Source organism: Vulpes vulpes, chromosome 1 (genome assembly GCF_048418805.1).
Source record: "Vulpes vulpes isolate BD-2025 chromosome 1, VulVul3, whole genome shotgun sequence".
In the NCBI taxonomy this organism is placed as follows: domain Eukaryota; kingdom Metazoa; phylum Chordata; class Mammalia; order Carnivora; family Canidae; genus Vulpes; species Vulpes vulpes.
Window position 1 is genome coordinate 19,429,452 of NC_132780.1, and position 9,711 is coordinate 19,439,162.

At 50.5% G+C, this 9,711-nt stretch overlaps 1 protein-coding gene across 1 annotated transcript; it reads right to left on the bottom strand.

Moving 5' to 3' along the window:
* Positions 1-2,505: 2,505 nt before the first annotated feature.
* On the bottom strand, positions 2,506-4,147 carry LOC140597776 (uncharacterized). The gene is given in 4 exon segments (XM_072747476.1): positions 2,506-2,513; positions 2,654-3,109; positions 3,112-3,194; positions 3,196-4,147. Coding segments are annotated over 4 exon segments (1,374 nt in total). The 5' UTR covers positions 4,023-4,147.
* Positions 4,148-9,711: the final 5,564 nt, after the last annotated feature.

Here is a 9,711-nt window from a genome sequence, read left to right on the forward strand (position 1 = left end):
ACTTCTGGCCAAGACCTAGCCCAGAATTTCTCCAGCCCAGCCATCTTTCTCACTCAGATTCCCACTCTCACAGGACAACCTTGTAGGGTTCTAAAGAGTGATGGAGACCCTGCTGGCCCCATCCCATAGCTGGGATCTTGCATCCCTCGTTTCTGCTCAAGGCACAAACCATCTGGGGAGATACCTCACTGCCTTCCTGAAGGGAGCTTCCAGGATGGAGTGCCAGCTGGAGAAAGTGAATTACTGGGTGCCTGGTAAGATTTGAAATTCAGATAAACAACGTTTTAGTATAAATATGTCCCATATATAGGGCATGCATGGGACATACAGGGAAAAAGGATTTGTCGTTGAGGTGTGGAAATTATCTGAGATGTGTTTCTGACTACAAGATGATTCCTCAATCACTTGAAATCCAAATGTAACTGGGCATCTCGTATTTTCTGAGCCTCGTTCACTGCCTGGTGGTCTGGAGGTGCCCTTTTCTGGCAGAACCGCTCCCCGCCTTCGTTGATGTGGCCAGATGGTGCTTAGTCTCACACAGAAGACTTGTCATTCAATCTCTAGTGAACTGATTGACGGAAGTGATTTTGAACAATACGCCTAGCCAAACACTGTCCCCACTGTTTGGATGGCAGACTCAAAACTCTTTTAACAGCTGTCCTCCAGAACCTTGCTGTCCCAGCAGGATACAGAAACACACCATCAAAATAGAGATGGTGAGCACTACAATAAAGCCTTCATTGAGAAGTAACATTGCCTTCTTTTTTGATGCTTTTCCACCAGCCAGACCATTCTGGAGACCAGATCCCCTTTGTTACCATGTGTCCAGGGGAGCCTGAGCCCTCTGACTCTAAGGATGTCCCAGGGTCTGCACACCCTCTGTTGTGCCCAAGATTGCAAATCCGAGAAACCACCAAGGAGCCGACACTGATGCAAGCTCATGAGGGTTTATTAGCAAGCTCGAGCTTGGGTCCAAGTATACCCGACACAGTGGAGCAGGGACTTGGACCCCGAGGTCGGTTCCAGCTGGGTTTTTATGGGCTGGTCTAGGGGACCTCCAGAAGGGGTGGAGGAATTTCTTAAGCTCTGATTTCATTCCAGTATGGGGCTTTCAAGGGCATTCTGTGGTTTTTTCCTGTAACTGAAGTAGGATATAAAGTTCAGCTCTTATTCACAGGGGCCTGAGATGGCTGTACTTGTGCTAAAGCTGAACTTGAGGTGCAATGGCCTTAATTTTCTTGGCCTCCACATTTCCCCCTCTCAGAGGAACCTAAGGAAGGACCCAATAATGGGTCCAGGTTAGTCTCAGAGTGAGCCAGTGGGAATAATTAAACCAGGATTCGAACCAACCTTGTTGCTGTTCTCATTCCTGTTATGACTTTTGCCATAGATTCCTGGACTGTTCCTGAGTGGTCAGTGAAGAAGCAACATCCCTCATTTAAGGCAGCACATAACCCCCCTTGTTGTAAGACTAAGTCTAATCCCCTTCTGTTTTGAAGGACAACCTCAGGCTAGGGAGTCTTGGGGGTGGGAAATAAGTGAGAACGGCGCAGCCTTAGCTTTAGGGGATTGTCCTTGTCTGGTTGGCTTTTCCATTCTGGAACAAAGTCCTTGAGAACGGCATGTGGGTCAGCTGGCCGGACATGGGTGTAGTGGACCCAGGGAGTAATCCCATTGACCTTGAGAGCAGTGGGAGTGGTCAGGATCTCGATGTAGGGTCCCTTCCAGCGAGGTTGAAGTGTCTGGTGTTGGTATCTCCGCACATACACCCAGTCACCTGGCTGACATCAATGGGGTCCCGGGGGTGGCCCAGTCTCATAGAGGGCCCTCAGCTTAGGCCACACCTGCTCATGAGTTTGTTGTAATATTTGGAGGGAGAAAAGGAGTTGGTGATCATCAAACTCAGCAAACACCTCAGGTTTTAAATTGGGGATAATAGGTGGAGGAAGGCCGAACATGATCTGTAGGGAGTCAGTCCCATCTTATATGGGGAGTTCCTCACCCTATATAGGGTGAAGGAGAGGAGAGTCACCCAGTCCCAGCCAGTCTCCAGGGCTAATTTAGTTAAGGTAATTTAGTCAATGTTCTGTTCATCCTCTCTACCTGTCCTGAGCTTTGGGGCTTATACGCACGATGTAATTTCTAATCTGCCCCAAGTACTAGTGCCACTCCCTGTGTTACCTTAGAGACGAATCCTGGGCTATTGTTTGATCCAATCTTAACAGGAAAACCAAACCTCTGTAAAATGTCTTCCAGCAGTTTCTTGGTCACGGTCTGTGCTGTTCCCTGTTTGGTGGGAAATGCCTCTGTCCATCCTGAAAAAGTATCTACAAACACCAGTAAATACCTGTACTCATATTTTCCAGGTTTTACCTCAGTGAAGTCCACTTCCCAGTAGACTCCTGGGCTGTCCCCCCGGAGCCAGGTGCCTGAGTTAGACCCATGGGCGGTGGCATTAGTTAACCGGTATGCGTGGCAACTTGCCACAATCTGCTCCATCTTTGCTCAAGAGTCTTTAATAGTGATCTTTGCATGTTGTATGAGGTCTTCCATCTTCCTTGTTCCCATGTGAGTACTCCGATGCATTTTGGTAGGACTCGCCATCCTAGTTCCTCTGGCAGGATGATGCTGGAGTCTGCGGCCCTCCACCAGCCACGCAAGCACTGGGTCATAGGCAGGCGTTTGATCCAGTGTAAGTCAGCGTCAGTATAGTTGGGGGTGTCAGGCAGGCTCGGTGCCCCTGGATCGGGTAATGTGGTTGTTAAAACCTGGGTCACCATGAGGGCCGCCCCCTTAGCTTTTGAGTCGGCTAGCCAGTTTCCCCTGGCTACTGGTGTGTCTGCTCTGTGGTGTCCAGGACAATGGACGATAGTTAGTCCATTGGCTACCTTGGGCAGCCAGAGGGCCCTCAGGAGTTCAAGGATCTCTCTTTTGTTCTTAGTAGTTTTTCCCTCTGCTGTCAGAAGCCCTCTCTCGCTGTAAAGGGCTCCGTGGATGTGAGCGGTGGCGAAGGTGTACCTGCTGTCGGTGTAGATGTTTATTCGTTTACCTTCTCCCCCGGTCAGTGCCTTGGCCAGTGCGATCAGTTCTGCCCACTGAGCGACCTTCTGGATGCCAACGGCTCTGCCCAGCTGGTCTCCGTTTCCATGGTTACAGCTGCCCCCGCGTAGCTGACTCCTTCTCGGACAAAACTGATCTGTGTCCCAGGTGGCATCTGCATTCGGCAGTGGCTGGTCCTGGAGATCAGTTCTGATTCTGTGCACCTGTGCCAAGATTTCTTGACAGTCATGCAGAGGGGGGTCCCGTTCTGGGTTAGGAAGTAGCATTGCCGGATTCAGAGTTTTTGGTGGCTTAAATAAAATTCTAGTGGGATTTAGCAGTAGGCTCTGATAATGGGTCAGATGGGCATTGCTGATCCAGCGGTCTGGGGGCTGTTGAAGTACCCCTTCAATAGCATGTGGGGTGGTAACATGCAGTTCTTGCCCCATGGCCAGCTTGTCTGCGTCCCTGACCATAGTGGCCACTGCGGCAATAATTTTTAAACATGGGGGCCATCCAGCGGCCACCGTGTCCAGCTTTTTGGAGAGATAGGCTATGGGTCTCTTCCAGGAACCTATGTATTGGACAAGGACCCCTTTTGCCACCCCGTCTTTCTCGTCCACATACAGGTAGAAGGGCTTGGTTAGGTCAGACAACCTGAGACCTGGGGCAGACAGCAAGGCCTGTTTAAGGTCATTAAAGGCTTTGTTTGTGGCCTCTGTCCATTCAAAATTTTGCTGGTGCCTGGTGGCCTCAAAGAGGGGTCTGGCCATCTCGGCAAAACCCAGAATCCATAATCGACAGAACCCTGCTGACCCCAGAAATTCACGTATCTGGTGGACGGTTTGCGGCTGTGGGATCCTTAGGACGGTTTCCTTCCATGCATCCGCAGGGCGCTCCCAACGGGGACCAGGGCCATCCTCCTTACCTGTCCCTGAAGCCAGCTTCTTGAGGTGCCTCCGTCTTTCCTGTGGGTCATTCATGGTTGTGGCCAGCAGGATCTTGGCCGGGTTTTGGGTCTGCCAGTCACTTAGTTTGGTTTGTTGCTGTTCCGGACTTTATTATTATAGACTCTTTCTGCTACTATTACTAAGTCCTGCAAGCTCTTCTCTCCTAGTCTCTCTACTCTTTGCAATTTATTTTTAATGTCCAGAGCAGCCTGGTTAACAAAAGCCATGATAATTGCCGCCTTTGTTTCTGGGGCTTCTGGGTTCATAGGGGTGTACTGCCTAAAAGCCTCCATGACTCTAAGAAGGCTACTGGACTCTCATCCTTGCCCTGTCTCACACCATATACCTTGGCCAGATTGGTAGGCTTGCACGCGGCAGCCTGGAGACCTGCCCCTAGAGTCTGGCGGTAGACCCAGAGTCTCTCCTTACCTTCAGCCAAGTTGTGGTCCCAGGTAGGGCAGGATAAGGGGAAGGCAGGGTTTATGAGGTCTGGGTTTTGAGTTGGCTGTCTGTCCTCTCTCAGGACAGACTTCCGGGCTTCCACCTGAATTCTCTCTCTTCGGTGGTGAAGAGAACCTGTAAGAGCTGTCGGCAGTCATCCCCAGTAGGCTGGTGGGTAAAGAGAACAGTATCTAAAAGCCCTATTAGATCTTTCGGATTATCAGAGAACTTTGCATTCTGAGTTTTCCAATTATATAAATCACTGGTGGAGAATGGCCAATATAACATTGGTTGTTCTCCGGTCTATCCGGAGTCCCCATAGTGCGGAGAGGGGGGAGGCGGGGGTGGGAGTCAGCCAGTCCTGCATTTGGAGGTGGGGCCACCCGGTGGGTCCGACCACGTGTCCCTGCTGCTGGCCCGGGCACAGGGACTCCCTCGTCAGGCAGTGGGGCGCCCCTTCTGCAGCCCCTGGTGCCTCAAATGGAGGGGCAGAAGGGGGAGGGGGTGCCCATATGGTGGCGGGAAAATCAGGTCCTTTGGGGAGGAATCCTGCAAGACTGGATAAAGGGGCACTTTGGTCGTAGAGTCGGTCTCCTTCTCGGCCTTTCACAGGGCTAGAATCTCAGCGGGTCCTGCTTTGGGGGGTAAAAATGGTTTTAGCCAAGGAGGGGGATTCTCGATCATGTCCTGCCAGGCCAGGATGTAGGGCACCTGGTCAGGGTGGCCTCTGGTTTGTCCCTGAAGATCACGGCCTTAACCTGTAAGATAATAGGTAGGTGGAAAATTCCTTCTCGGGGCCATCCCAAGTCAAAGGTTGGCCATTCTGACATGCAGTAAATTTGAAATTTCCCTCTCCATATGTCTGTGCTCAGATTATGAGCTCTTTCCCTAATGTCCGAGACGTGGGAGAGCATAAAAGACAGGGGGGTGGTTTGTGTCTGCCCCAATATGTCCCCAGCCCACACCAAGACACAGACAAATATGACAATTAACAAGGACACAGTAACACAAACAAACATTCCAGTGCAGCCTCGGAGACAAGACAGAAAGTAACCCGAAGGGCTGGCAGCCGGTCCTCCTTACAGATGAGGACCCCATCCTCCCGATGGGGGCAAGGGACGTCTCCCAAGACCCCGGGGCAACGGCCCACCAGCGCGTCCACCTAAGCCAATGTCAACCTAATACAGATTGGAATTCCTACAGGTAAAAGTACAGTATAGAGCTCTCAGAGAGAGCACGCAAAAGGTAGAAAAAGTTGCACACACCAGGCGTGAGACCCTCCGGATGGGGTCCTGGGGGTCTCTCGGATCCCAGACGAGCCCCCAAATGTTGTGCCCAAGATTGTGAATCCGAGAAACCACCAAGGAGCCAACACTGATGCAAGCGCACGAGGGTTTATTAGCAAGCTCGAGCTTGGGTCCAAGTATACCCAACACAGCGGAGCAGGGGCTTGGACCCCGAGGTGGGTTCCAGCTGGGTTCTTATGGGCTGGTCTAGGGGATTTCCAGAAGGGGTGGAGGAATTTCTTAAGCTCTGTTTTCATTCCAGTATGGGGCTTTCAAGGGCATTCTGTGGTTTTTTTCCTGTAACTGAAGTAGGATATAAAGTTCAGCTCTTATTCACAGGGGCCTGAGATGGCTGTACTTGTGCTAACGCTGAACTTGAGATGGAATGGCCTTAATTTTCTCGGCCTCCACACCTCTAAGTGGTTCACCATGCGTCCTGTCTTCTCAATTTCCTGCCAAGCAACAGCAAGATCAGTATACCCAGTATGTCTATGTCCCTATTCATTTTGCACCATTTTGTCTAAAATAAAAATGATAGAAATAATGAAGCAGAGCTATAATAGAAGCTGCTGAGAATTTAAAAAGATCAAAAAGGACTGATCTGTTTTGCAAAAGAAAAGACTGGGAGGGGATCCCTGGGTGGCTCAGTGGTTTCCTGCCTGCCTTTGGCCCAGGGCGCGATCCTGGAGTCTCGGGATCGAGTATCGGAATCGAGTTCCGGGATCGAGTCCCGGGATCGAGTCCTGAGTCGGGCTCCTAGCATGGAGCCTGCTTCTCCCTCTGCCTGTGTCTCTGCCTCTCTCTCTCTCTCTGTCTATCATAAATAAATAAATAAAAAGAAAGAAAAGACTGGGAGCCTTTGGTTCTGTCAGGAGCAGTTTTTCTAAGGAAATCACATTGCTTTTGGGTTTAAGAGGATGCACAGAGGTTGGTCTGGTGACGGGCTAGAGAAAATGCTAGGCTGCCGGCCATGGGTCAGAAAGGAAAGGAAGGACAGCTAACTTGGCTGAAATGTAATGAGGGGCGAGAGGGAGAGAGAAGGAGTAATTATGTTGAAGAAAGGATCAGGGACGAGGTTATTGAGGTCCCTGCGAGCGCTGGTTAGAATGCGGTCTTCCAAGGACACCTGGGGACTGGTAAAGGTCTTTGGCTGGTTTCATGTCAGGATAGTTATTTGCGTTTGGAGAAGAACATTCTGGTCCAGCTGGAGCACACTATCCCGGGGAGGCCTGCGTGGATGTAGGGCGAGCGCAGCGCGCTGATTGGGAGGCCGCAGGGGTGCTGGGGGGTTGGGGCTAGCAGGGTGGGGTTACGGTGAGGTGCTCATAGGCACTGTGCATCTGAACTCGCCACCATCCCCCCAGCCCCCGCCAGGACGCTAGGGGAGATGGGAGTGCTCCATAGCGGGGGGAGCCTGTGCATAAGGCATTAGGGATGCAGATCAGTAAACCGAAGGTGCCCTGCACGCACGTCGCCCTGAGCACTTGGCAAGCACCGGAGCCGAGATGTGCTTTCCCAGCCCGGCCACCAGGGGGCGCGCGGAGACAGGCCACCCGGCAAAGCCGAGGCCGCGGGCACTTCCTTCTCCGGCCAATAGGGGGAGAGCACGAGCCAGGCCAGGCCCGCCCTGCTGCGCAAGCTCCTTTCCGAGCCTGGTCCTGGGTTCAAGACCCAAGCACAGACTCCCCACCCCATCCCCCACCACCTCACCCCACTCCATCCGTCACCCCCTAACCCCACTCCACCCCTCACCCCCACCCCGGCCAGCCACTGACTTCTCTAATATCTACCTCTGTGCTTCATTTCCTCCTCTTATAAAAACGAGTCAGTGTTAAGCGGTGGGCAAATGTTAGCCCCCTGTCCTGGCCCCCAGGTGACCACTTGACCTCCTGTCCCCAAACCGATGACCCTAGAATGCACAGTGGCCCCCAAGGAAGACAAAACCCAGGGTATCCCTGAAAATAACTTGGAAAACGAATCACTCAGGTTTGATTTGGGGGGTTTGGGCGGGGGTGGGGGCTCTTACATTCTCAGCCCTGGTAGCTGTGACTTTCCAAAAGGGAGAATATAGGATTCAGCACCTCTGCAATCTGTTTTCTTGTTCTCTGCGTTTTAAGAAACATAAGAGGATATCTTGAATTAAATTTATGTGGTTCCACGTTTTTAAAATGGTTTGTAAAAGATACAAATTCACAGGTGTCTCTCCCACCCATCCTTGTTTCTCTGCTCAGTCAAGCACCCCCATCGCCATACAAATCTAAGCCCAACAGGTGCCTACACCCTTAATTTTTAAAATTTTTTTAAATAAAAAAAAATTAATTCAGCAGTGTGTCCTGCAGAAAGTTCCAAATCAAAGAGCTTCCTTGCTTTTTTGCAAACCAGTTGCATCTTCCAATGTGTGTGTGTGTATCATAATTTTTATTTAGTCCTGTACTGACAGATTGTTTCCAAGATTTTATTTTTTTAAGTAATCTCCACACCCAATGTGGGGCTCAAACTCACAACCCCAAGATTAAGAGTAGCACGTTTGACAGACCGGAGCGCCGCAGGTGCCCTGACAGATCATTTCTCATATTTTGCCGCCACACACAATGCTGCAGTTAATAACCTTGTACTCATTTAATTCTGAACATGTGCTGTTATACCTGCAGGCTAATTAGCAAGAAATGGTAAAAGGGCAAATGCTTTTGTCATTTTAATTGCCAGCTGGCCACTACAGGGTCTTGCCTTTTTGCGCTCCAGCCTCGGTGTCTGAGCAACTGTTTCTCCACTTTTTTCCCAACAGAATGAGTTTATTTCCACAGACGGTTTGTTCATATTCTTTGTGCCCACTGGGGACACAGAGTTCCAAATATTTGACCATCTGTTTTGGGGCGCAATCATCTCTGTTAATAGGACACTGATCTGAAAGCCTGACACCTCCTTATCTCATTTCACTCCTGCTTGCCCTCACTGTTAACACCATGAAATCATAATCTTTAGATCACCATCAGGAGGTGTACAAAATGAGGCTATGCATGGGGGGAAGCATCTCTGTAGCCTGCTTGGCATCTTGTCTTGTAATAAATTAGTTCTCATTGACCAGGAGACGATAATAAATTAGTTCTCATTGACCGCGAGACGATACAGTATTACTATATTGTCCCAGTGTTACTATTATTATAGTAATAAATATTACCATTATCCCTGTTATTATAGCACTTAAATGACTATTATTCCTTATAAGTGTTGCTTTTTTCTATTAACATAGATTACTACTGTCACCATTGCTTTTATTATGATGTAGAATAAATAAATATCTATTATTTTCTGAATTCCATGCTCCTGGGCCTCGGAGGAAGACTCTGCCAACCCCTCTCTGCCCTGCCGGCCTTCTCCTGCCAGAGGACAGTCCCCAGGCAAACTCTCCACAGTCATTCGCTCTGAGCTGGGAAAGGAGGGAGGTTTTCCTACGTTTCTTTGACTGTACCCTGAGGTACCAGGCTTGCTCTTGGCCAAGAACTGTAGGCAGTCTCCACCCGCCATGACCTTGAGCAAGTGGCTTGAGTTCTCGGAGTCTCAAAGACCCCCATGCCTTCCTCATTGCAGGGACAGAAACAGGAAAGAATGTGCCTCAGGCGCTGGGTGTGCCGACTGACACACACTCCCTACTAGTAGATGGAGCCTTCATTAACTGAGCCACCCGCCAAGTCCTGCCGGGGATCTGCTGTATCGGGGCTTCTTGACTCATCCGTCCATCCATCCGTCTACCTGTCCACATCCAGTCAGCTTTCTGCAGGCCAGCACCAAAGCTGAATGACACCAGGGATGTGTCTGACTCACACTTTGCCCTGAGATGCTCCCAGACTGAGGGGAAGGCAGCCACAGCCCAGGGTGGCCTGAGTGGTGGACCTTCCATGGAGAGCCACAAATGTCGTTACTAAACAGAAGTCCTGGGATCTGGGATCAGACCCACAATCTGGCTCCTTGCAAGGACCCTGCTTCTCCCCCTACCT